The following is a 27,769-nucleotide window of genomic DNA, read 5'->3' as shown; positions in this document are numbered from 1 at the left end:
TGGTGGCGTTTGGGAGAATCCCGGAGCAGCACCACTCGTGCCCTATCTCTCACCTTGGACGACAGGAGAGAACGTGCTCCAGGCCCACGGACAGCATTTGCAGAAGGCTGGAGGCGACTTCGTGACGAGGTCGCAAGGCGAGGGAGCAAGAGACGGCTTCCACCTCCCCGCTCTGCTGGCTCCCCATGTCCGTCCTGGGAGGGGCCGTTGCAGACATTCCCGTGTGTCCCCAGTGAGGAGCGTGGGAAACAGACAAGACATGCCAGGGGCATTGTCACAGCCCTGCCGTAGGACAGGCCAGAACTTTCCAGGAGGTCAAGCCTGACGCCAGGGAAGGCTGAGCCACTGCTTTTGGAGATGTTGGTAGGGGTGTGGTTATTGCCTGGTCCCAACTATGCCCAGAAAACAGACCCGGGGCAGGGAACCTTGGACCCCACGGGACCAGAAGCCCCTCTCTCCCTCGGGAGGCCCCCCAAACTGTCTCCTCTTGGGGGTCCTAACTTGGGGAGGAGGAGGAGGTGGCGAACAACCTCTGAGCACAAAGAAACAGCCCTCATGGAGTCTGACCCTTGAATCTGACGAGTATTTATCTGAAAGAGACATTTAGAATGAAAGAGACTATTTCAAAGCAAAAGAAACTGTTTTAATCCGAAAGAGACCGCATTACCTTCAGCTAGCAAACTTAAATGCCCCTCCTATGAGCAGGAGCTGTGGGCACCTAAGAAAGAGTACATGAGCATTACGAGCCAAGGAAGCCACATCTTCTTAAAATACCCGAGCCGGTCCGTACGGATGGGTCCTCTCACTGGAATGTTGGTTTCAGCTGAATTCATGGAGTGACGCTGCGTTAGGTATTTTTAAAACGTTTCGTGTGTTTCTTGTGCATGTTGCATCCAGCGGTACAATTGTTGCATGTGAAACTAGAGAAGTCCGGGGAATTTCTCCCTGACATGCACTTTCATGGTTAAAGCGGGTACCAAGACAGCTGCAGGTTGCGTCAGGATACAAGATGTTGTTGGGTATTGACTACAATCGCTAAATCAACTTCTCAGGGAAAGACAGTTCGACTCCCCGCAATACCGTGATGTTTACGTGTTTGATGGCCACTGTATAAACTTAAATTGTGAAGCACGACATACAAAAACACATGATCGGCTTAAATGTCATTCGGTTATCGCTCGCCCCGAAGAGGAAAAGAGCTGCAAAACGGAGCTGGAAGCATGTTTGTGCTGTAGCAAGCATTGGCCTCCCATGCGATAAGATAAACACCTAAGAGCCTCGGTTTCAGGTTTGGACTCCGCGGTGTGCTCTACTTCTGCCCCAAGTCAGTACTGCCTTCCCGTATCAGTGCGCGTGCGTGCGTGCGTGCGTGCGTGGGTGGGCGGGTGCGCGCGGGCTCCGGTCTGCCCGGGACTCAAGCCTTGGGGTAGAGAGTGACTGTGTCGTAGCCCTCCGGGGGCCTCGTGCGCGCTCTGGCGTGCGCTTCGCAGTACAGCTCGCCCTCCACGAAGAAGTAGCCCTTCTGCTTGAGGTTGAGGCCGCAGTCGGCACACACAAAGCAGTGCGGGTGCCGGTACTTGTCCCGCGCCTTCACGACTGCCCCGCTGCGGAGAAACAGGAGACCCGGTCAGAGCTGCAGAGCCCCAACCCCCGCACAAAGGTGACACCTGCCGCCGATAGGGCAGGTGGTGTCCGCTTCCCATTCAGGAAACTGGGGCCTCCTGCAGCACAATTTGGGCCACAGCGGTGACACTGATGCAATTGTCAGGGAGACGCAAGTCAGCCAGAACGAACCAGTCGTCCCACGTCTCTCTCTGATGTGCATATCTTTCAGACTTTTCAGACAAGTCGCTGGCATGAAAATGATATGCTCCTCCTTCATGATCTCTCCCCACTGTTTCTCTGAAAGAGGGGGCTGCGACTCTGCAGAGGGTTCTGATTCTCACCAAGGATGTTGTCTTCCCCAGCGGTCCCCAACCTTTTTGGCACCAGGGACCGGTTTCGTGGAAAACCATTTTTTCCACGGACTGGGGGTGGGGGATGGTTTAGGGATGATTCAAGCACGTGACATTCAAGCTCCCCTCCTGCTGGGTGGGGCTGTTCCTAACAGGCCCGGACCGGTACTGGTCCACATACCGAAAGTCCCTCTGGTCCTCTGTGCGCTGGTGGCCCAGCCTCGGCTCTGGGCAGCAGGGACAAAACAGACCGGAGCGCGGAGGGGGCATTCTCGTAGCGGGGGTGGGGCGGGAACTTGCCCCTACTGTCACAGCGGTTTGGCACCACTTAGGAGCGAGAGTTGCTTTTTGCTGACCTCACAAACTGTCCTGTTTCAGGAGGCCCTCTCACATCCTGTGCTGCCTGTCCAGTCTGTTTCTCTCTGCCCCACACCCCCCCGCCTGTTGTGACCAGGCTGATGATGGCCCACTGCCCTCCTGGGTGGACCCTGGGTACCGGGACGGCTGCTGCCTCCGTGGGGGAGCTCAGGGCAGCAGGGTGGCGCGAAGGGACGGGAGAAGTGGCCACGTGGGGCACTTGCTCGGAGAACTGGGGATGACTGGGGTCACGTGAGCTAGCAGGAGTGGGCATTCCAACGTAGGGACCCTCAAAACGGGAGCTGACTGCGTTTTTAGAAATTATGTCGGAATATTTGTGCAGCTTAAGAAACTGGAAAAGATCATGTGTCTCCTTAACATCCTGATGGCCGCTGTGTTTGTTTCCCTGGGTTTATACAGAAGAGAAACTACTCGAAGCCTCTGTGCCTCAGGGAGGGCTTCTTGAAGGGACGTTTTGATTTCTTGGACATGATTTTACTCTGGGCATGTCCTCTGGGCAATTTTTTTCCCCCATGAGAATAGTCTGAAATTACAAGTCAAGATTGCTGACTTACATTATGTGTCCATTTTAGGGTCTATCTAAGGAATTCTGGTCAAAATATGATATGTGGTGGATATTGGATTTCAAGTCAATGACTAGAACTAGAGAGCTGTCACCAAGGTTTACAGGGAATTCCTGGGTTAAAAGTGAAACTTAGTCCTGGCCGGGGAGGCTCAGTTGGTTGGGTGTCGTCCCGCAAAGTGAAAGGTCACCGGTTCAGTTCCCAGCCAGGGCACAGGCCTGGGTTGCCGGCCAGGTCCCCAGATGGGGGTGCGTGAGAGGCAACCACACACTGATGTTTCTCGCCCTCTCTCTCTCTCTCTCCCCCTCCCTTCCCCTCTCTAAAAATCAAATGCATAACATCTTTAGAGAAAGAGACACTTACACAATGCCACTCCCGCACTTGTCACAGAGTGGCATCTTCTGTGTGCTGCCAGCGCCACCGTGGACTTTGGTAACAGGAGCTCTCACACTCCGAGTCCCCGCAGGGCGGTCATCTGAAAAACAAAGTGTTTCCATTTAGGGGAGAGGAACAGCTGGCTCCGGCTTGCACGTCGCTTCTATTTTGGGCCGTGCCCTTTAACCCAAGGAACTCTTAAGCTGCTGCCTAGTCTCGTTTCAAAAGGAGTAGGAGCCGCTCACGCCTGCCTCGTTCTGAAGTAGGGCCCTGCCAAGCAGAATTCGGCCACAGCTTCTGTTGTCACGGGGAGCTGTTAGGACATGTTTAAAGGAGCAGAGAACATTGGCATATTTTTTTTATTGTGGTAGAATATACATAATATAAAACTGACCAGCTTAATCATCATGAGGGTATAGTTCAGTGGCATGGCATGAAGTGCGTTTACAATGTTATAGAATTATATCCATTTTTAGAATATTGTATCATCTCAAACAGAAACTCTGTATGCATTGAATAAAAACTCCCTGTCTTGAGTGCGGGCTGTGAACCAAAGTATCACAGGTTCGATTCCCAGTCAGGGTACATGCCTGGGTTGCAGGCCATGACCCCCAGCAACTGCACATTGATGCTTCTCTCTCTCTCTTTCTCCCTCCCTTCCCTCTCTAAAAATAAATAAATAAAATCTTTAAAAAAACCTCCCTGTCACCCTCTCCTCCTAGACCATGGCAACCTCCATGGCACTTTTGGTCTCTGCGACTTGTCTGTTCTAGGAACCTCACACTTGTGTAAGTGGAATCATACAGCATTTGTCCGTTTGTGTCTGGCTCATTTCACTTAGAAAGTTTTAAAGGTTCATCCATGTTGCAGCGTGGGTCAGAGTTTCATTCCTTTTTTAAGGCTGCATAATACCCCACTGCGTGCATCTTGTTTATCCATTCATCTATCAACAGACATCTGGGTTGTCGCCACCTTCCTGCTGTGGCGAATAATGCTGCTACAGGTGTCGGTGTGCACGGGTCTGACTCCCCGCCTCCATTTCTCTTGGGTGAGCCCTGGGAGGGGGATTGCTGGGTTGTGGGGTGATGCCGTGTTTAACTTTTCGAGGAACCACCACACAGTGGCCGCCCCATTTTACCTTCCCATCAGCAACGTACAAGGTTCTCATTTCTCCACATCCTCCTACCACTTGTTATTTTGCCTTTCTTTCTGAATAGCCATCCTAAGGGGGCATGTTGCATTTTTGTGCAACTTTGGAAGGACAGTGCACATCTCTTGGGGGTGGAAAAACATAGATAAGAGTATGAGCCCTGCAGACAGCAGGGGGAGGCTGCAGACCCAGCCCCACTTCTCAGTGGCTGTGTGACTTCGCACAAGGCTGCCCTCTCTGTGCCTCAGTTTCTCGTTTGTCAAACAGGGAGAATAATAGCTCTCACTTCAGGGTTTTTGTGAGCATTAAAAGACAATGCATACAAGGGATGTAGCGCAGAATTTGGAACCTACCAAGGGCTTGTTACGTTATTTTAAAATTCTGATGATGATGCTCTGGAGTATGGGAAAGCTGAGAAATTCCGAGGTGTCCACTGAAAACTCTGTTTAAAATGTGCACGTTCAGAGAGCCCTTGACCACTGCAGATGGAATTTCTGTTCTGTGCCTTCCTACCCATTCGCTGGCTACTTGGTCATGTTCTGGAAGCTCCTTTCCTAAACCAGGCATCCCCCCAAGTCCTTCGGGGCCAAGATGCCTTTGGTTTCTGGATAAAATCGGTGTTGAGACTTCCTCCTCCAGTCTGCGTGCCGCCCCCCCCCCCCTCCCCGCGGCCTGCCCGCGGGCTCTCACGCACAGCAGCCGCGCCCGGCCGGCCACTCACCGGGGCCGTCGTCCACCAGCTCCTGGAGCACCCGGAAGGAGCCGGACTGGCGCGGCGGGGCGGGTCCGTCCGGGCTGTCGTGGAGCATGCGGTACACGTCCGACTGCGGGGGCACCGAGGCCGTGGGTTCGCTGGAACGCAACGCGGCAGCGTCAGGCGCGTGCGAGGCAACGCGCGCGCAAGAAGCCACAAGACATCAGCAGACAGTGACCCCTGTGTTTGCAGCGACTGCTGCGCGGAGACGCGGCACTGCCGAGTTCATCTCTGCCCTAGCTGACAAATGACGCTGGCCCCTATGGGCTGCCCTGGAAATGGCACTAGTTAACCCGGGGCTCACATCAGCACTTCTCCATCTGGCAAAGTACTTTGGAAGGCAACTAAAATGTCAGGTAATAGTAATTAAAAAAAAAGACTTGTGGCTGATGGGTCGTATAATTATAAATAGGAACAAAATCAACCTTTTCTCAGAAAAAAGACGACATACACGGGAGAGAAAGTGCAGGAGTGAGCCCCTGCTCAGTAATTGGCATAAAATTGTCCTTACATTCAGATTCCTTTCTGATGCTACACGGAAGGTGTATGGTTTGATTTTGCTTTTAAGATTAATTTGCTGTGTTAACTCCTGGAAACAAAGGTATCACTTTGCTTATAAATTGAAGAAATTCAAATTGCCAGTGTTTGCAAGCATATAATATAGAAACTTACACATACATGTGAGTTATTTTGACTATACTACATTTCCTAAAGAGCCACATTATAATTCATTTATAACAATAATAGAAGCTTTATGTTAATAAACTGTCTACAAATATATTCATGATGAGCAATTAAACATGCCACAGTAAAACTACATGTCAGGCACAAAATGCTTTATTATTTTATGTCATTTAATTGCATTGTCTAGAAAAGGTAGTTGCTATCCACACATAATTTTATTACCTATATCATATGTGGAAATAATTATTTAATAGCTGAATTTCCTTGCAAAATGGACTTGAGCTACAGTATGCTATTATTATCTTATTGTATTCATCTCAAGAGATAGCTTTGGGATATTGTCACAGAGCACTCTTAAGCATTATACTACTTCAATTTATAACAAGTGGTTCTGTAGTATTGAAAAAAGTAATATGAGTTTCTTATACTTTTTTTAATTGGAAAAAACTTGATGGCAAAAGTACTTTGAACACATATTTGTACTAAAGAAGAAATTAGTCAAAATAGAGGCCTTTGGAAACTACATATCTACATTAATAGCTTGAGATAATCACTTATAAACCCTTATTCATGGCAGACATTTTAAATGGAAAAATAATTCCCTCTCCACAAGATGCCATTAGAAGAGTATCATCTCTTTTAAAACTCCTCTGGACCTCCCACCCCTTCTCAATTTTGGACCCCCAAAGGGGAGAAACATAGAGGATACTAGACTATTAATCACTTTCGAGAAGTATTATACCAGACATTTGCCAACTACATGGTAACTTTTCACAACACGCATATTGTACATTTGGTCCTTCTGTGATTTCAGTGTATTATGATCGGTCATATAAAGCTCTAGGTTAATTCTTCAAATCATCTTCATGATGAGGCCTAGATATTTGCAAAAAAAAAATCTTTACTGTCGTTTCTTTAAAGCTCTTCCCGCAGCTTTCACGTGAGACAATGTAAGGAGACACCCGTAACGCTGGCACTGCCCGCGCGTGTGGTTAGCGTGCCCGTGATGGGAAGAGACCCGCATTACCTCATCGGGGGGGCTTCCCCTAGCGCTGTTGAAACCTGACCCTGCAGCGTCTCCATAATGTTGTCCTCTGAGTACAACTGCATGGGTGTGTTAAACTGGGCGTGCACAATCTTCACACCAGGGAGCTCCATTTCCAAAGGAATGTTAGGGGCCATCTTAGCGGCCACTTTCAAGTCGCCCGGGCAAATACTGCTAATCGTGCTGACCGAAGAAGGGGTGCTCCGCCCGCTGCCGCCGTCGATGCCCGACGGTGTGCTGCACGCACTGTGCGGTGCCCGCGTCAGACCAGGACGGCGCAGGGAGTGCGGAAACCAGACGGGGTGGGGGTGGGGGTGGGGGTGGGGGGTACAGAGAACAAGTGCGGAGAGGTTAACAGGGAAGACGGGAAGTAAAAGTGAGTGGAACCAAAAATAAAACGACATGCGGACTTCTGGCTACCATTTCTTTTCAAGAGGGAGGGCATTTCAACATTCAGGATGGGAAAAAGCGTCACCCAATGATTAAAAGGTACAGGTGATGTCGCATTTTTGGCTCTGTTCTACCAGATGATTATATGTAAGTTGAAGGTTACAGGTAAACAAGTTGTGTATCAAGTAGAAAAGATGTGGCCATATTCACTTTTTAAAAATAGGCCAGATAATTTTGAACTTGATAATGTCACATACTAATGGTACAGGGACATTACATTGGCCAGGCATCCTTTTACGTTTCTGAGGTGCAGTATCTAAAATTAAGAGATTAGTGAATGATCTATACAAAGAGTAACTGGATATGCCGTGTGAAGATCCCATTAAATAGTTAGGCTCAACATTTCAAAATAACTATGTTTCAGAAATGCAGTTTAGTTTAATTGAATAGTAATTAGAAACACGTAGGTCATATGATTATGTTTTAAGGCGATAGATTTGTAAACGTTTTGACCATGTTAACTTTTCCTACTTTCATTCTTTACTTTTGTGAGGGATATGCTTTTAAGAATCGTTCACTGGTTTCATACAGGCTCCAGAACAGCCAACACATGCTTGTCACCTTGACATTCGTGATGAGCAAACAAGGTGGTCTCAGACTCTTGGAATGCCACCCAGGGCTGAGATACATTTCTTCTATGCATGGCCATTTCATGTGAACTTTCCAAAACACTCATATACTCATGCACAGGTGCCATTTCCTTTTACAGTCAGGCTGAGGGGGCTTGCTACTAAACCATCGGAAAGACCAGCCGTGCAGCCTTCGGAACAAACAGCCAGGGAGGTCTCTCGCTCTCCCTGAAGCCCCATCGGAGGCGGATCGCCACTGCCGTGCTGAGGACTGAAAAGTCCTTTTTCCACGTGCATTTTCCGTGCAGCATGAGAAAGGCACTTGGCAAGAAAATGAAATATACTGAGATTTTTTTAAAAAGCAGCACAGCCATCGAAGACAAAGCCGGAAGAAATGTTAGTGTTAAAGTAAACTCTGTCAGGCCTGCAGGTTAGTGTTGCTGGAAAAGCAAGACAGACCACAGTTTCTGTGGTGTGTTTCTGTCGATGTCAGGATTCTGTTCGGGCTCAAGCGTGACCGCACCTGCACTGAGCGCTGCTGGGCTGCTGGTCTGACCCTGGCCCCTGCAGGCGGCACGGGCCACAAGGGTGTGGGGGCCGCTGGCTCTGCTGGCTCCCTCAGTGTCACAGCCTGATCAGTCCGGACAGCCCTGGTCACTACATGGACTACATATTTTTTGGTCTTGTTGTACTCAATTCAACCACCTGCAGAGCCTAAGTCAGGCAGGTAAATATGGACTCGCTCCTTCCCTCCAGGGCTTGAGACCCTGTTAAAAATCTGTGAATTTCTTGATCTCATACCACATGCCCAAGGCCTTGTGCTCCGTCTCCGGAGGCTCCGTGCTGCCCTGCACCTGAAATTGCCTTCAGCTGGGAAAGGTGAAAATAGTGAACCTTTTCAATAAGCATTTATAACTACTCCAACCTTCCTATGCACCAGGCAAAGTGCTAGGTAGTGGATAAACTAGGATCAGCTCAGAACTTAGAGAGAGTCCTCTTTTTATAGTTGTAATTAGCCACCTTTTTCTGTTGTTAGTGTTCTTTATACAGGCATGCTTGTGTATATGACTTTATTTCAGCAAAGATTGTATTCTATTTCCTAATGTCTTTATCATTCTATTTAGGGGCCCCTGTTTATTAAGTCGATAGGAAATAAACTCTAAGTTAGCAGGAATTAGTTTTTTTATAAATTTCTGGGGCAATTTTAAAAGATCTTTTGAACTGATGCTTATAAAAAACTTCTCATGGGCTTCAGTCACTGTGAACCTCATCTTGGGTCACCATGACCTACTTCTGTGACTTGGAACAGTAGGTGCTAATGAGATGTCTTGACATTGACTTACTGACTGGGCAAGGCCACCTGCGAAGTTGATGCTACACCCCATCGCTTCACTGCTGGATAGACCATTAAAGAGAGAACTGATTTCTCTGGCCTGTGCACAGACTTTCGGGGGGGCCTGCTTCTGGAAGCGACTTGTCCAAAACCATTCACAGGCACTGCATTTTATCATGTGCACCTATAAAATCCCTTGTATATATTTTTGATGATAGCTGTGGCTTTAAAAATTTACATGTTTGTATATGAAAATACTGTTTTTTTCATATGCTTCAATGATGATGAAATAATGAAAAGAACTGTAACCAGTAGTAAGACGCTAGGGAGATTAACATACAATTTAGTCTTTCCAACGCACTTCTGATTAGAAAGGTGGTCATTAATGGTATAGTTCTAGCTTGGTATGTAGCCCCCCGAAATTATGTCCTGATGAAGAATCACTTAGTGAGAATGGGACACGCAGGAGCTGGGGCAAACAGGGAGAGGGCACGGGAAGGTAGGGAGGATAGAGGAGGAATTTTTACAATTCTTAAGATTTGCATCCTGGTACCCGTTTTTCAAGCAAACCTTTCATCCCTGTTTCTCCTCTCTCCACTTCCGAATGCAGCTATACTGAAAGGTGCCTCACAATGACAAAATTATGAGTGGCTTGTTATCACCGTCATAGTTGAATTAAAGTGAAAGTATGTTTTACTCTCATGTAGCAAAAGTAGGTTTACAGTTGTTTGTAAGGAAAATAACACTATAATTAATAGATAAGAATACAAGAATGAACTCTGTGTTTCACGTGCTTGCAACTGTAAATCTACTTTTACTCCACCCCACGTATGAAAGAAGGGTGTCTGTCCCATACCTGCATCTCCCTGACCTGCATCTCCCTGAAGTTTTACAAAATTAAAGGTGACTGGTCTTTAGCAAAGGCAAGAGGTATGTTACTCTGGTGCGTCCTTCCATTGAAGCCCCCGGCAGTCCTGCCTCTCCCTAGTGCACGGGGTTGTGCCGGCCTCAGAAGAATGCAGGGCTGTGCGGTTAACTGTGCTTCTTCAGGGAGATGTTTGTGTATGTATTCAATAGTAAAATAACATTCAACTTTTAATGGAGCGTTGTTACATTGTCGGGAATGGGCTTGGGGAGCTGTTGAATACGGAGAAACGGGGAAAAGCCACAGAAGAGAATGGAATGGGGACAGACAAAGAGAAGGAGAGGAGGACTGGGCGGGGCTGCGGGTGGGGGGAGGGTCAGAGCGGCTGGGACATCTCAGGCCCTCTTCGCGTTTGCTTCCTGCAGCTGATGAGCACTCAGGGGCGTTTCTCTGTGCCAGCTGCATTTGTAGGTGGTGGGGATCTAGCAGTGTGCTCCCTTTCTGGGGGGGTGCAGGTGTATTTTGTAATAATTGCCCCCTTAGCATCTTGCTGCTGCTCTTTCCGAGTCAGATCACAAGATTGCCTGGCTTATCTTGAGGTAATCTCTGCTTCTGACTCTAGCTTCTGGAAAGGTCTGCAATGTGGACACGTCATGTAAGTGATGACTGACCAACCTCAGCAGGCCTCATTAAATGCACGTGTCCCCAGGGGCCAGCAGGGCCACATGTACATGGAAACGGGCCAGGAATCAGACATTGGGAGGGATGGGCATTTATCTGGACAAGCTGGAGTGTAGATGTTCCAACTCAAAGGCACTTAGACCTAAGTTCATTGAGACAATCGGGGGGTTAAACAAGTCAGTGTCTGTGAACGAATCCACCTACGGCCCCCAGTTTGGGAAACCTGACAGGCCATCACTCTGTGTTCCCAACCTGTTAGGACAGCCCAGCCGAACCGCCACTGTCCCTTCTCTGGGCTGCCTGATGCGGCCGAGGGCAGATAGGTGGGCGGGAGGTGCCCGAAGCCGCCGTTTCCTGATGCGGTAAAACAGGGCACCGGTTTCCTCCCTCGGAGGTTGGAGTCAGTTTGGAGAGAAGGTGTCTGAATGGGAGCATCTGAAGATGGTCCGTTTCTCTGACTGGTGGGCGGCAGTGAGGCTTGCTGATTGTTCCAGCGTGTACACAGATTTCCATGGGGGCAACCAGTCTATATCCCTCCCTCCCAGCTCTGTCTGTAGTACCTATCTTCCCCTGGGTGGGAAATTTCCTTTTCGAGGAGCCTCTCTTCCTTTGCAAGTACCCATGAGAATTGATTTTTACGTAGTGGCTGTAATGAAGGGGACCGCCTGGTGGGCGCTGATGGTGGAATGAGGGGCAGGTGGAGGTGGGATGATGCGCGTCTGTCTAACTTAGAAAGTTGCACCAGCATCCCCACCTGTGCCCCACCTGCTTATTTGCTCCTGATGGAAGGGCTGGTTTCCATTTCTGTTCCTGCTGGCCGGGGCCTTGCTGAGCTGGGATGGTGTGTGCCTGCCTGCCTCAAAGGTCGCTGCATTCTGGACGGGGTCCTCAGGGGTACTAGTTATAAATAACGTGGTGACCGGACTACATTTCAAACTCTCTGAGCTTGCCAGTGTTTACTCTCGGAAATGGAGGTTAATTGGCGCTGTACTCTGCTACCTGAGTTTTGTTACTTTTGCTTCTGAAATAAGCTTCAAAATGAAAAAAAAAAAAGTCACTCCAAACACCTACGAGTTAACTCTCCTTGGTGATTAGTAGGATTTGTTCAAGAAGCATGCACCCCACACTGCACAATCTCAAAGCTTATGACCTGCTCCGGCCTGGAATTACGAAAGGTTTGGGCCGAATGTTGTGCTTGTGCTCGAAGTAGTTCACGTCCTGTGAAGACAAAGGGTTAAAAGGCCCCTCAGTGGACGGCCAGCCTCCGCTTGCAGCTGCAGCCGGATGCACAGTGACCGCAGGGAGCGGGTCATTTACCACCACACATCGACACGACCAAGAAGGAGGGCTGCGATGAGGAACCGGAGCGGGCTCTTCCTTTTAACCATCTGTTCCCTAAGTGTTCGGAACCGGCGGATTGGGACCGTGATCTAGGGCTTGCTTTTCACATAAAAACCTGATCGCGCCTTCAGGAAAGTAAAAGCAAAACAGCAAGAGCTGGACTTCTGAAAGGACAAGAACCCGGCTGCTACCACGGTTAAGAGCGAGGCGGCCGGAGGCGGAGTCCGATACTTACGGTTGCGGCGAGCTAGGAAGGAGACCCCGCAGCTGTCCGTGCAGCGCGTCGCGGATATTGCTAGTTGAATAGAGCCCAATGGGTGAGTTATAGGAGGCGCTCACTACCTGTCTTTTGTCATCAAGGTTTGCAGCTGCAACAAAAGGCTGGGCCCTTCTGTTGTGCCCGGTACCAATGGGTCTGAACTCCTGTACAATGGCAGACAAGATACACAGGGCCACAGAGTGCAGAACAGAGCCGTTAGTGAGCAGGCCGACAGCATCCCCGCGGTTCATTACGTCTTCTTACCCCACTAACAGATTCGCGGCAGGGTTCCAGGGGGGGTTAGTTACAAACCTCCCGGCATTGTCCGCGACATTTACATGTGCTGTGTTCATCGACCCAATGTTCAGGTGCAAAGGAACTGACCTTATTTAAAATATTATAAAATAATTCAGTACCCACATCTTTTAGAAAGTTCTCATGTCCCATTGGAGTAGAGAAGTTTCGGGTCAGAAATGGGGTTTTTCAGCTTCGAAAAACTGTTCCACTTAACATTTTCTCAAGTAGAACTCACATTTGCTTTATCTCCTATTAATATTGTAATAAGATTCTCTCCCATTTTAGGAAATGGAGGACTAAAACAGCCAGAAAGGGAGCACTTGTTTATAACTATATTGAATCATATTAACTAATCCAAGTAAAAGTTGTTTTTTCTTAATACCACCACCACCACAACAAAACCCCCAGAATTCTTTATGTGGATTAAGTTATAACTTAACTTTAGAAAAAATAAGAATTAAAAAACTCTTTGTACTTATGAAATTGGCAATAACATTTATAGAAACCTCCTTTTTTATTGTGATGATTTCATTGTTCTGTGTTTAAAGAACTCTTCTTGTTTAGTCCCAGGAAGGCTAAGGTCGGGAACACAAAGGCAGCTAATGTGAATGATTCACAAAAGGACTTTCACTTTATTGTTTGGCAAAAAGGGTCGAAAATCAGAGTCCTAAACTTTGAACTTGAAATATGCCTGAATGATCTGAAACTCCATAGTATTACTTTAATGTAGGGATCATGTTTTCTAATTTTTATACAGATTTGTAATTTCATAAAGTTACTAAGTTTCTTCCTAAGCAACAGAAGAAAACCAAAAGTGAACGCTACAAGACACATGAGCCAGTTCTGTCTCCAAATCTTTTCACTGGGCAGGCTCAGTAGGATAATTCTTTGCAGCCGTATTTTCACTCACACATTCACACCAACTTCGTTTACTTTTGTGAATGTTTCACACATCTCAAATAGTAAAAACATTTATGGTTACTTCGAATGTTACTGGAAAGACACTTTTTATATTTTATTTTTTTTAAGATTTTATTTATTTATTTTTAGAGAGAGGGGAAGGGAAGGAGAAAGAGAGGGAGAGAAACATCAGTTGGTTGCCTCTCACACTCCCAACCAGGGACCTGGCCCACAACCCAGGCATGTGCCCTGACTGGGAATTGGACTGGCGACCCTGTGGTTCTCAGGCCCGTGCTCAATCCACTGAGCTACACCAGCCAGGGCGAGACTTTTTATTAAAAAAAATAAATAAAAAGATCTTGTACTATGCTTGTTCATGTCATTATTTCCCCTTCTTGTCATTACAGATGAGTAGGTTGTGGAAGGGTGCTTAATTTTGTTAGGAAAGAGACTAGTTCCCTTTTTAGGGGCGGGACCAGAGTGTCGCACAGAGATAGCTGTGCCCGAGGACACCAGGGACTTCCTGTCGGGACGCAAGGAGCATAATGCTTTCCGCTGGTTCTCCCGCGCAGGCAGTCAGCACACACACTCAGGCCTACCTGCAGAACCCACTTGCAAAGCAAGTGACGACAAGGCAAATGGGGTGTGGTGTCAAAAGAGCCTCTGACTCCAGCTGCCCCAAATCCCATTGTGCCTAAAATCCGCGATGTGGTCAAGAGCAGCTTCTCTCTCAGCAGCCTCGGACAGCATATTTTAACAGCCTCCTGACCTTGACAAAAGGTCTGAGTTGAATACGTGATTCCACAGAGTGATGGACTTGACCGCTAGCTTATTGACTCAATTCTTTTCCCTCCAGAACAATGGCTCCCTGCCTGGGAGTTAGTGGCTCTGTTAGAAAGCGGAATGACCGAAAACAACCTAATGTGGCTTTAGAAAAATGCTGAATCCCAGAACATGTGAAAATGTGTGTGGTCAAACATTTATATGGTGGTATAGAATCTGACTGTGTCGGCTGATTTAAGCATGAAGCAGGATTGGCTGTGTTTTATGATGAACCATTATGATTAGCCATTATTGTGGCATGAAACCGTGAACTGGAAATAATTTTAAGTAATGGCAATGGCCATGACTCAGCCTCTGTTACTCTTTTTAACACGAAAGAAGACAGAAGGCTAATTGCCTAATTGCACAACTTAGTTTTGGTGGATTATAAATCTCTCAGGCTAATTAAAAGAATGAATCAGGCAGGACTAAAGGGCTCAGGCTATTTGTAAATTAGCTTTTTCTTTTTTTTAAACAAAGTATGCTACACTGTAAAGATCTTGGTAAACAGAATTGAACTTACAAAAATTATTTAACATCGTGTGATGGCTTTATGGGAAACATCGCTGCCCTTACTTTATTTTATTAGTGTTAAAATGGTAAATAAACATGGATGGTGATTGTCCTGTGAGTGAGGGAATGTTTCTGAAAACATTTATGCACTCATCATGTCTAGTGGTGCTTCCAAACAGCAGCACATGAGTGCATCAGCTCCAAGCTTTTTCTGTGCCATTTTCAGCTTTGGTTATATATCTTGAAGGTTGCAAATGTATAATGTGTTAAGGGAAAAGTAGCCCCTGTGTTTTCTAGGCAGATCCTAAAAGGAGGTTTTCTAACACAGGCTGTAAATGTTCATACTTAGGCCCTGCAAAGCATTAGTTTTAGAGACACCCCCGACAAGACCCAAGAAGCGTGTACACCGAAAGTGAGCACAACATTTAAGATGACACCAAGAAGCAACATTCTACCCGGGTCTCACATCACCGCCGATGGCCGGCCCAATGGAGGGACAGAACCAATGCGAAGTTTGCTCTTCCACTTTCATTTCTTTTTTTTTTCTGTAGTGGAGAGTCATTAGTCATGGGGAGCACCAGTAAAAACTTGAGATAGCAGTTAGTAGAGTCCAGCTCTTGTGTTTGTTTACTCCACCCCTCCAAAAGCAGCCACACGATTCTTCTCTCTTAGGCATTCGATAAATAACCCTTGCAATTCATTAAATTTTCGATGCTATTTTTAAATGTTAGGAGGTTATATTAAGGGACACTATTTCGAGTTAATGAAATTTGAGGGCCGCCGGAGGAAAGCATAGATCCACTGACATCCGGGGGTAGGCAGCCCAGGACAGCCACCTCCCGAGCCCTGGCGTGACCCGGGCAAGGACGGCAAGGAGAATTCGCCTTTCTGTTCCCCGTGGGGAGAAGTTGTCACAGCTGAAGACTGGGTCTGAGAACTGAGGCGATTGTCAGCTCCAACAAACAGTGCTTGATCATATACACACGTATTTGTTTAGAAGAAGAAATGGTGGGGAAATGAGGGAAACACTAAGTCAAGTGATCCAATATTTGATCAAGCCACATGGACTAAATGGTATTTTATACTGTTCGGACTTTATGAGCAATCACCCTGCCCCGGCCTCATCTTCACCCCCAGAACGAAAAATGAAGTCACCCTATGATTCCTTTCTCAGTGATCTGTCGAGTGTTTCCCATGTCTCACGGGAAGAATTGGGAGAAATGGGGATTGTGAACACTTGCTCTGTGCAGGCGGCTGCCCAGTTATCAAAACATTGTAGAACAAGGGTATCTGATGAGAAAAGAAGAACTTCAACCCTTACACTGTTTGACTGTACACATAGTATGTCCTCATTGTCCAATCTTCCGGGACAAGGAGTCAGCCCTCTATATGGAAGAGCCAACAGCTATCTTCTCATTTAGAAAAGATCCGTTTTTTTTTGTTGTTTCAGAAAAGCATCTTTCTTGCCTTGTGATAGCTACATGTAATTTTGCGTGGTTCAGCTAACCTTAACCAGAGATGAGGTCAATGCTTTATTTGAGAATGTAGGCTTTGCGGAAGGACAGGGACTTGCACGTGACCTCAGTCTGGAGTGGTGCCTTGTGGAGAAGAATGTGTGTGCGCTCCCTGGGCAGGGTCAGGACTGAGCCCGAACACTGCATTTGTACAGTCAGTGGCTGGGGTTGCCCTGGATACCCTTCTCCATTTCGAGTCTAAATTCATAAAAACAAAATTTAACTTCTAATAATGGCATGGAAAAACTTGAAAAAACTAGATATTAAATATTTTGTATGAATTATTGCTATAGCTATGTAAGAAAAAGTCTCTAAAGGCTAACCCTGTACCCAGGGGAAAAGACTAGAAATAAATATACCGACGTTTTATTATTTGTGGCTGCACTTGGGTGGTCAGACATACAGTAGTGTTTTTTCCCCCAACAAAGGTCTACTATATTTTAAATGAGAAAGAATATTGTATTCCAACAGCTAAAGTCACATAATTTCCAATCAAGGTTTAATTTGGGCCGAGGAACAAGAGCCCAGATTGTGCACTGCTCAATGGCGTTTTACTGCTCCTTTGCACGGGCATCTCCAAGCTGGGTTTAGCGGCGGCACTTGTTCCTGAGGCTGACACACCTTTGGTGTCCAGAAGCTTGCGGAGCTCTCATGTGGGGGAAAAAGACTTCTCTTTGCATAGTTTTGTGTTAGTTACAAAAAATAAAAGGAGGCCACTCAACACCCCAGTTTTCCCCTATCTCCTTCTACAAGTGGGGTTCCTGCTTGGTTTGCACCACCGCAGTTCGTCCTAGCTCACGCTGTGGGGCGGCAGACAGCGGGGGCTGTGCTGGGAGCTGAGCTGCCTTGTGGAGGGGGTGTCTGTCCTGAAGTGGCGGCTTCTGCGAACTGACTGTGCAGACACCTGGCCCGGGGAGTGAGGAGCAGAAGTCCTTTGGTCCCTGAGGAAGAGAACTGAAATGGCTCTTATGTCTGAGGGTGTCAGTAAGAACTACTCATGACTCAAACTAAAGGAATGCTCTGACTGGCTTCTGTAGGCCTTAACCCAATCTTTACCTTTAATAAAAAAACAAAACCAAACCTGTTTCCTGCTCTATCTTTTCCCCCAGGTGTAGTATCTTTTCTTCTATCAAAGACAGAAGATTAGAGGTATTATTACTCACCAACCCCGCTGGGAGGCCAGGGCACACCACCGGCCACATTTATTACCTGTCTTATCCACTTTATCTTTTGCTCGCTTACCTGGAAGAGCAGAACCCTTGTCGGACCTACCTACCCCACTCACCCAGCACCGCCACTGTTACCTGCAGCAGCTGGGGGTGGTGGCAGGGCACTATTCTGAGGATGGGTGCCCAGGATGGGTCCTGGGCCAAGTGAGAAAAGGCAGTCTCTCTTTAGCCCCTCCCATGCCTTTCCTGTTTAATCCAAAGTAATTTGTAATGACCCTGGGGACAGTGATGAGGAAGGCATTCCTGGTCTCTAGGAAGTCCTGACACAGGGCAGCTTTCCTCCCTCATTGTTGGGGGGACTTCTGGTCGCACCCCGGCACGGGGTGGGGGAGGGTGTTGCTCTACCAATAATTATGAGAGCTCCCACTTAATTCAATGCCTCTGTGAACAATTTGAGGTGCCCAATTGTTTACCTTCCTGTCTGAGAAGCCCCGTGAGAGACCCGTGCCAAGGCCCGCTCCGTCACGTGCGTTACGGGGAGGGGACGGGGGCTCGTGGAGGCCAGTGGGAGAGCTGAAGGGGCAACACAGAGGCCGACGAGCCCCGGAGGGAGACGCTGCTGGGGCATCAGGTACAAGTCCGCTTGCGGCCCGTTTTCACTAGATACCTTGAAAAACCCCACCTCGGGAACCTCTGCTCAGCGTAGTGGGAATGCTCCTTTGAAAAGAGGTATTTGATTTATAAAGCTGTCTCTCTCTAAACTTGGGGCGCTTCTAAATAGAGGCTCTAAAACCATTTTCTTAATTACATTTTCCATACAGCTTACTCGAGGGTCGGTTTCATTTCAGATTTTTGGAGCTTGTGAGAAGAGACCTAGTCAGATAAACAGCAGATTATTCAATGAGTTTAGCTCAGTAGGTCGAGTTGCTGCAAGGGACAGTCCTTTATCTTTGTAATTCAACTGCACGAGCAGAATGTCATCTTGGTTACAGAGTGCAGGACTTTCCGTAGAATACACTTGCCTACAGAATGCCTGAACCGAGAGTCAAGGAACTGATGTAAAATGAGGTCTGGGCGAAGAGCTGGGAGGGCTGAGGTTCCAGTAACAGCTTGAAGACACCTGTTTCCAATGGTTGTCTGCCCCTCCCTGTTGTTTTAACATCTCAGTGTGCTTGGATCACCTCACGGTCATTTGGCAGAAGTCCATCATAAAAGAAAATGAAAAATTAAGTAGACTCTACATAGGTAGATATAGCCAAGTTTTTCCTGATGAGAACGTGTTTGCATTTGAACAAAATGTTCGGCTAGGCATCCCTCTCTGTTTTATTGATGTAAGAAAACGTGGGGAATCTAAATTAATCTCGGATAATAAAGATTTACTCCAGTTTTTCATATTTGCCACTTCTCCTCCCTCTTGGAAGTTGCCCACATCATTTAAAGGGAAATGAAACATGAATATCATAATTACTCCAATTAATAAATATCGGTATTCCAAAATTCATACCTGGGGTTCTGATTCCAAGTTGATCTTGAAAGGATGCGCCTTCCCGTCTTCAGATACCTGTGGGGACCACAGGCGAGTTTCCGCCCTGGAAATAAAATACAGTTCGTTAACTCCAAAGTCTACTGATACTTCCAGTCCTAGTAGTATCCTTTGGTTTCCTATAATGTTGGTGGGAATACTGTTAACCCTTGATAACCGAAGCAAAAGCGATGTCCCTTGCTCATAGTCTGTGCTCTCCATCTCATTGACCTCCCGTATTTAGTGTGCTTTCGGGGAAATGTGGAAGCACCCCATGGGCTGCTGTGGATGAGTGTTTGTGTCCCCCTCACATTCACATGGTGAAACCCCAGTCCCCTGCCCGTGACCCCAGGCCAAGCTCCCTGGGTCTCCGCTCCTTCCCTCCTAGCCTGCCCAGGGCACAAAGGGACGGTGAGGGATTGGCCAGGCGGGCATCGAGGACTGCGCTTTGTCCAACCCCCCTTATGTGTCTGGGACGCTGTGCTGTGCTTGGCAGGGGCACGGGCTGTGCAGACAGGGACGGAGTCCGTTCCACCCCAGCAGGGGGCAGATCGCTGTCTGCCCCCCGGGCCAGCAGGGAGAACTGTGCCCACTGTAGCGTCAGGATACACACACTAACCACCACGGGGACAAAACCTGTCTTCACAATTGGTGCGTATCCGGCTCTGAGGGCAAAAGATCAGGTTCGATTCCCTACTATTGTTTTTGGTCAGAAATGTCTCATGACCTAACACACTCCTGGGTACACACATCCTCACACCTCATGAGATTCTTCAGGGCCGAATTCTGTACAAAACAGCCAATGGCATACAGCGCATTAGCAACCGATTTCTAACAAGACCACATTTTGTGAGGTGGAGAGGTTCTTTTGGGAGAATCTCTGAGTTCCGTTTCTACCTCGTTTAGTACAGCATGACGGCTGGCTGTGCCCTGCCGTGTTCCTGTGGCCAGTACCTGCAGAGGTTCTGTTTTCATAGTCAATGAACTGGATTGGTACAGGGGGAAAAATGCCCTTGGCCTCTCTCATTATTCTGACATCCCAGAGAATTCCGTGTAGAAACGGTTTGTTAACGACTGTGCAGGAGGCCTGACCTCGGGGCAGAGCAGACTGGACTGGGGTGGCTGCTGTGGAAAGCAGCCGGTGGACACGCTAGTTTCTGTGCCCCGCTCCTCCCTGGGGGGGACCCAGACCCCATGCCAGCACCGCGGGTGAAGGAAGGAGCACCTGTCGATCTTGAGGCACAGCTGGTGTGCTGCTGCCTTGATCCGGTCCTGCGCGTCGGCGTGCGTCATGGACTCCGTCCCGAAGCCATCAATGGCCAGGATGACGTCGCCCGGGCACAGGTGGGCCGCTGCCGCCTTGCTGCCTGGGGTAATCTGGAAGAAATCACGGCGCCTGGTCACTGTCACCGTCTTGCAATGAACAGCTTGAGTTTCACGCCTGACGTCCGTATTTCAGCTTGGCGACATGGAACATGTTTTATGGGGCAGGAAATCCTAAATTTAACTTAAACCAACTCTTAGTGGATCAATTGTGTTAGCCATACTTCCCTTGTAATTTTGTTTCTTACGAAGCACGTTTCATTTATGATGTTGTCTCTCATTCTTTTTACAACACTTTCCTACTTCCCTGTTTGAATCATATTTTCTTTGCTTTAAGCAAAATAATTTGATTTTTAGGTTTTTTTTGTTACCCTTCAACTTGCTATTTGGGAATCGAGCTTGACCAAATTTAGGAGGATTTCATATTGGGATTGAAACTGTTTTAGTATCTCTATAAATTACGATTCACATGAGTGGGTACTTGGGATAGAGAGAGCTTGAAAGAGAATCCCTCCTGAGTTAATAAGAAGAAGCCACATGATCAATAAAATGGTCACTTTTTACGAACTCTTCAGAAAGCTGAAGTTGCGGGGCAACCGACTAGCATGGAATTTAAGGAAAGACAGACAGGTGCCCGCCAGGAAGGACAGATGTAAGTACAGGCACACCTGAGTCTGAGCAAGGAGGGAGGCGGGGCCCCCAGACTAGCTGTTAGAAGAATTCAGTTAAAATTGTGGACAAATTGTTCAAGGTTGAGTATGAGTTAGTATTTGGAGTCTAGAACCCCGGGGAGCCACGGACACAAGGAAGTTTATACCCATGCAGCCAGATGCAACGAATAGAAAACAAGATGCAACATTTTAATTAAACTCTGTCAGTATCACATTAAATGTAAATGGTCTAAACACACCACACTTTTTTTTTAACAGAGATCGTCAAACTAGGTCAAAGAGCAAGTTCCATTTTTATGCTGACTACCAGAAATCCATGTTGGAGTTTTTTTTTTTTTGGGGGGGGTGAAATGAAAGGACTACTTAAAGACATGGGGAAAATACGATGGTTAAATGTTTAATTTAAAAGATAACACATTTGAAATTATTATCATGCGGCGTGGTCAGTGGGTGTTTGATTGCTATGCCTACTCGCAGCCTTTCTGGGTGGATCCCAACCCAGCTCTTTGCCTGAGAGTCCTCACGGGTCGTCCCGGCCTGCTTCTCCAGCATCGCCATACCACTGCCGCCCCTCTCCCCATCTACTGCACCGGGGCTATTCTGATTTTCTGCTAGTTCTCAGTGAGGCCAAAACCCTCTTTGTGTTTGACATGCATTGCTAGTTTTGCCAGGGATGCTCCCCTACTCTTCATCCAGTTGTCCCTTCTCCTCCCTTTGGTCTAGGCTCAGAAGTCACCTTTTCAGAGAGACGCCCCTGAGCATCTGAAGTCGTTTCTCCAGCTCCCACCCGCCCCTATCCTCCTCCACTGAGCCGCCCTGTTCGTCTCCTCCGTGAACACAGTGTGCCCTTCTACGCCTGGGTATGTACCGGTGCGTCACCTGTCTGCCCAACCAGACGGGCAGTTCTGGGGGCTGGAAGTCATATCATGTCTCTTCCTAACGCTCACAGTGTATATTCCAGTGTTGGGAATGGAAGAATGCTTGAGAAATGAATGGAGAGGCCATTTAACTTAGAGTTAGCGAGAGGAAAAGAGCTAGTCGGCCGGACATAAAGACTCCGCCGCATCCCGGATCTTGGGGTCATGACCCAGAGGCTCCGGCAGAGGAGCCGGGGGATCCGTGTTTGTAACGAGCGCCTCCGGTTTTCATCATTCACATCCGCCTATTAACGGGGGCTGTTTGGGAAAAAATAATTTAAAACATAGATGAAGCATCTAGAATGTTCTGTTTACTCTGGGAAACACAAGACAAGTCCAAGAGGTGGCCCTTAGGAGATTTTTATGTCATGAATGAAAATGATCGGGGCAGCCCTGGAGGGAGACAAGTCTATGCGGAAGGCCATTGCCGGAACCGCATTGTTGGATTGTTCGCCATTGTCTACCACTAAACTCCGGTGCCTCCCCTGGAATTCCAGCCTCCTAGCACCTGCATCTGCATCTCCAGAGCCGTGCCCACGCCAATTACACCAGACTCTCTGTGGGTAGCCCCTGGGCATGGGTTTATCTCGGTGAGTCTCATGTGCAGCCAAGGGCGAGCACTCTTCCAGTATTATCCTTGCTATTATTGGTATTGTATCCTTATCAAGAACTAGGATCTCAATACTCAAGACACTGTTGTGATACGAGAAAGCTGATGCTCAGAAAGTATGAGAAACCTGCTAGGGCCCCGCACCCAGCGAAGATCTGTATTTCCCGTGGGGGTGTGTCACTTGACTGCTGAAGCTCCTCCACCATCCCGCCTGCCCACTCCTGCAGGTGGTCCCTCCCCCAGCTTCTCCTGTCTCCTCGTCACACTTCTTTCTGTGGAATCCCCGACGGTGGTACCACTGTGGTTCATGTCCACGTCTTTCCTTTCTACCGATCTATGAGCTTCTCAGGGTGTAGAAACCAATTAAGTTATAATGGTATCCCCCACAGTGCCTCCCACAGACAATACATTCTGCACTGAACAGCTCCTTGTGGGATGTGTGAACACCATTCACGCAGAAACCAGCTCTTCCATGCAGTCACGTCTTTGGTCGAACAAGAATACATAGGTTTTTATTCACATCAACCTTCTTCCTACCTTTGACACCTGGAAGAGGATTGCACTCCGCTATAAACATTTTTTTCCTAAAAGTTCAAATTTCAACTATAGTTTATGTTAAAGTAATATACATGTCTATGTTAGAGGCTGCAACATTCAAGAATACACTAACATTTTCCTATGTTGGTACCCAAGTCCAAATGGCATTCTCGGTTACAGTGATCTTGAACCTGGGTGTGCTCTGAACAGGAAGGAAGGGGGAGGGGGAAGGGGAAGAGGAACTGAGTGAGAAAGGACATGCTGGCATCAGATGTATACAATAATCCTACATTGTGTACATAAAAGAAGCTTGTGCTTTATTCCAAATTGGCCCGTTTGTGAAAACAAATGATTTGTAACTTGGCATTGATAGTACGTTGTCCTTCTGGGTGGTCCGAACACTTCAGAAAGAAGGACTCCTTAGAACCTTCTTGCCAGAAAAAAAAAAGCTGCTCACTTAGAGATGTGAGCCTTAAGCTTCACTCTGTGAAATACTTAGGCTAGTTACGTATGGGGTTTGCAGAAACTCCCCACTGCCCCGAACTGAACCCCACAACAGAAGTTTTATTGCGTAAGGCCGAAAAATTGCTTTCCTAAAAACTGTGTGTATCACAACCAATTGCTCAATTTTTTGAGAATGTCTGGTATTTGGTTTACCATACTTCTGATGTTTTTAATGATGCAAAGATTAACCCAGCTGATTAACTGGATTGCAAGCAATTATGGGGTGCCATTTCAATGGATGGGGAGAGCTACATGTATAAGCCCCTGCCCTGGCTCGGGGGGAGTGGAGGCCCACTCTCCAGGAGCACTGCTGTGGTCTGGATTTGGATGGTGTGGGGCAGGGGGGGTGGGGGAAGGGGATGGCTTGTAGAAGAACCAGAATGGATTTAATTTATTTGAGGAATTCATCTTATTTATGGGACTTTCTGTGGCATTGAGTGCAGGCGCTGGTGTTTTGATTCTTTATGTACTTAAGAACTTATCTAAAATATATACATCAATTAACAAAATAATTGTCATTCATCTTTATCATGGAATATTTTTGAGGACACAATCTACTTATTTGTGAGGGTTATGTAAAAGAGCAATTTAGTCATTCACATGTGTTGTATTTATTCTGTAAGGCATGTGATGTACAAGACACTGCGCTGGGCACTGAGTACCCCCTCATTTGAAAGTCTCTGCCCTTGGGGAACATGTGATTTGTGGGGTACAGATGGACGCAGCCACCTGTGGTAGGAGGAGGAGAGGTCATAGGTCAGAAGCTATGGTCATCAAAGGGGTCAAATGCCATTTGACTGGGTTTCCACTGGTGCAGTGGACAGTGGGGTGGGGTGGGGTGGGGTGGGGGCTGAGAATTTTGGAGAAAGCTGATGGGGGAGTGAAACTAGGTGAGGAGTCGTGAGTGGTCCTGAGTCGTGGCCCCACTGCCTGTGCATGGAGTTGGGGGAGGGGAGGGAGCGAGAAGGGCCAGAGCAGGAGGAAGTGGAGTTGGAAACATGGGTTGGGAGAGAGGGCGAAGCCGTGAGCGCGCAAAGACCACACATTTCAGCTGCTATGATCTGGGGATGCTATGGAACGGCGTCGAAGAATGGGGAAGGCAGAAGCAAGCTTGCATCTCCCGTGATGGCTGCGAAGAATATGCAGGGTGAGTTGGAGAGGGAGACAAACAGCTCAGTGGGACGTTAGGAAATCTTGAAAAGGGACAGTGGTGGAAACAGAGAAAAGTGGTAGATTTTAACCACAGAGAACCAAGAGAACCACGTGATGAACTGGATGGCACAGAACACCTAGCTGGAAATATCTGTACGATAAGCAGAATCCTTCAGCCCATGGGAAGACTTTGGAGGCCGGTAGACCTGGCGTCCAATTCCGTCCCACCGCCTGTGGTCATCAGCAGGGTCGTGAGTCTCTTGGGCCCCCCCCCTCGTCTGTAAAAAGGGATAATAGTGCTGCCGCTCCAACTGGGTTATTGTGAGATTGAAGTGAGTCCCTGCACACAACAGGCTTAGAAGGGAGCATGGCAATCAACCCTTGTCACTCCCTTTTCACATAATACAAACATTATCAAAGTAATGGAATCATCCTACTACCTACTTACAACACTGACAATTATTTTTGGGCAATATCTTTTAGTCTTTTCCTAAATGATTTTTAATATTCTTACAGTCTAAGTGGAAAACAGTCTCAATTAGGTGACCATGATGGCAACAAAGTTCAAGCGAGCGTGTTTTCATTTATTAGCAGGAGTCTACCGTGGCCCTGGTTTCGGGGACACCTGAAGAACACAGCCGCTTATTTCTGCCTGTTCTCCTTAAATTAACTGAAGAGAAGAGGCACGGCCAAGTGAAATAATCATATGTGGCCGTGCACTGGTATTGAATCAAGCGTCAGCATGAGTGATGGGAATTAGTAATGAGTTAAAAGTTAAAAAACAAGAACTGGCTTCCCAAGCAGTAATTGTCGTATCAGATACATTTCCAAAGAGCGCCTGCAGTGCAATTCCAAAACGTAAGCACAGCTTTAGATAAATGTTTCAAATGTCAACAACTCAAATTTCAAACGTGAGATGAAGCATGCTGGCATGTTACGTAGTGAAAGCAAGACACTTCCTTTGTAAATCACTTAATTGTTTCTTTAGGACTTAATATAAATACGATTCACCTTTGGTTAGAATTCAAACGCTTATTTCCTATGGTATGAACAAGTGAAAAGTATACTTCAGAAACTTTAAAAATATTTCTTAGTAGAGATAATGGAAACTGTTCTCTTTGGTAAAGCCATAAAAGGCATTGCTTGGCCCTGTTCACCGAACCATTTTCTGCTTAATTTACTTAGCAACATTTTGGGGGGTATGTTAAGTTTTCACGTCTCATACAAAAACACATGTCAGATGTGTTTATATGTTTTTGAAAACTGTAAACCAAAGACTGAAGTGTTCCAGGGTATGCGTCTGCATGATACACGTTCGGAGGTATTTTTGTGAGACATGGGTTTCCAAATCTCCTAGAGGTATAAATAGTATGGAATGTAAAAGGTATTACCTTCCTCAAAAATCCCTGTGAACCAATCAGAGTGGAAGATACAGGGTAAGCAGTGAGGAAGAAAAGAAAATAAAGCATTAAAAAACTAGGCTTAATGTGCTTTATGGGTGATAACTGAAGCAACAATTTTCTTTTAAGACAAATACTTGTGTTAGAAATCGAGTAGAGCCACCAGGGGTTTACTGACAGGACAGAAATCGCGAGGTTTCCTTTTCCTTTTTCCCTCATTAGAGGATACCTTGAAGGCTGTTAAGGGGAGCTTGGCTTTGGTAGTGGGGCATCATTCTCGGAGTCGTTAGGCCGAATGCTGACTTTCCATCGGGGAAACTAAAAACAATCTGACCCGTTTTCTTTGCAGCTTGAGTTATAGGTGATAATGCCTCAGCCAAGTCCCTGGCTTTGGAAAGCATGTCTTCCAAAAGCCTGGACACCGAGGGACACAGATTAGCAATCCTTTCCCCGTCTGAGCCGATAGGAGCGGTGCCCAGTGGGCCGGCCCAGGTCGTGAGCCCCGTGAACAGCGCCCTGCTGAAGTTTACCCCCAGACGGGAACAGCGCTTACTGGTGCGCCTGGCTCCGGGAGCGCGCACCGGGGACCGTCCTGTCTCTCCCCCCGCCCCTCCTGGTGCCCATCTCCTCCTCCCGTGTCCTCATCTCCATTGTTACTGAAAAGGGCACCCGGCCCTCGAAGTCTAGGCACAGCCCAGAGACATAGCGCCGCCGCTCCCGGAAAGTTGCTGAAGACCTGGAGGATGCAGGCGCGGCTAATCGTCTAAGCTGCTCTGCATCCTCCAAACCTCACTTTGTCCAGTCGCCGCCGCCCCTCCAGGGGTGAGCCCCAACTCCGGGACCTCCCCAGCGCACCCGGGCTCACCGGCCACTCTCCACTTCTGGGGGACCGGCCGCAAGCCAGAGTCCCCGACTTGCAGGAAAAGAACGGAAAACCACCTACCCTGGTGATGATCAAAGGCTGGTTGAAGTCTATGCCCCCCGAGAGCCTGAAGCCCCAGGGCGCAGGGCCAGGGAGGACCACGTTCTGGGGCATGGTGCCTCCTGGCGCGGCCTTCCTCGGGTGGGGGCGCAGCAAGGGGCAGCCCTGCGCGCGGCGAGAGGTCCTGAGCTGGGTCGCCCCCTAGGCTCCCCGGGCACTGTCCTCGCTGGGACTGAGGCCTGAGAGCTTTATCCCCGCTCCCCAGTGACGTCACCAGCCCACTCTCCTCCCCGCCCCCTCCCACCAAGGAGAGCTCCAACTTTGGAAGAAAGAGCCGCGCCAGACCCAAGGGAGTTTACAGCCGGGCACTGGCTGGGTGCAGCCCGCAGCCCTCTAGGGGTGGGGGAGGAGAGGCGCTGGAGGAGGCTTCGGGTTACAGCTCCCACCGCTCTCCTTAACACCTGTCCTCCTGTTTATTTTCTGCTTGGAGCTCAGCAGTGCGCTTCGCTCGAAGTTAAAAGCAGTTAAACCACAGCCTCTGAGCTTTCAAATAAAATAAAACACGAGCATCATCAAAACAATGTGTTATTTAGC

The 27,769-nt window shown here is 47.8% G+C and overlaps 1 protein-coding gene across 3 annotated transcripts; it reads right to left on the bottom strand.

Moving 5' to 3' along the window:
* Positions 1-621: 621 nt before the first annotated feature.
* On the bottom strand, positions 622-27,419 carry PDLIM3 (PDZ and LIM domain 3). Of its 3 annotated transcripts, XM_028526642.2 has the most exons (8): positions 27,197-27,419; positions 20,365-20,516; positions 19,122-19,206; positions 11,953-12,020; positions 6,887-7,150; positions 5,143-5,273; positions 3,260-3,371; positions 622-1,604 (listed from the first exon to the last, which is right to left on the bottom strand). In XM_028526642.2, the coding sequence occupies exons 1-8, from the start codon at positions 27,287-27,289 to the stop codon at positions 1,415-1,417; spliced, it is 1,095 nt and encodes a 364-aa protein (XP_028382443.1). In that variant the 5' UTR covers positions 27,290-27,419; the 3' UTR covers positions 622-1,414. The 3 variants fall into 3 exon arrangements, with proteins under 3 accessions (XP_028382443.1, XP_028382444.1, XP_028382445.1); XM_028526643.2 differs by lacking the exons at positions 6,887-7,150; positions 11,953-12,020 and adding an exon at positions 12,379-12,566 and having other exon boundaries at positions 27,197-27,418; XM_028526644.2 differs by lacking the exon at positions 6,887-7,150 and having other exon boundaries at positions 27,197-27,418.
* Positions 27,420-27,769: the final 350 nt, after the last annotated feature.

Source organism: Phyllostomus discolor, chromosome 11 (genome assembly GCF_004126475.2).
Source record: "Phyllostomus discolor isolate MPI-MPIP mPhyDis1 chromosome 11, mPhyDis1.pri.v3, whole genome shotgun sequence".
In the NCBI taxonomy this organism is placed as follows: Eukaryota; Metazoa; Chordata; class Mammalia; order Chiroptera; family Phyllostomidae; genus Phyllostomus; species Phyllostomus discolor.
Note: the sequence above shows the minus strand (reverse complement) of the source record. Positions and strands in the feature narration are given on the sequence as shown.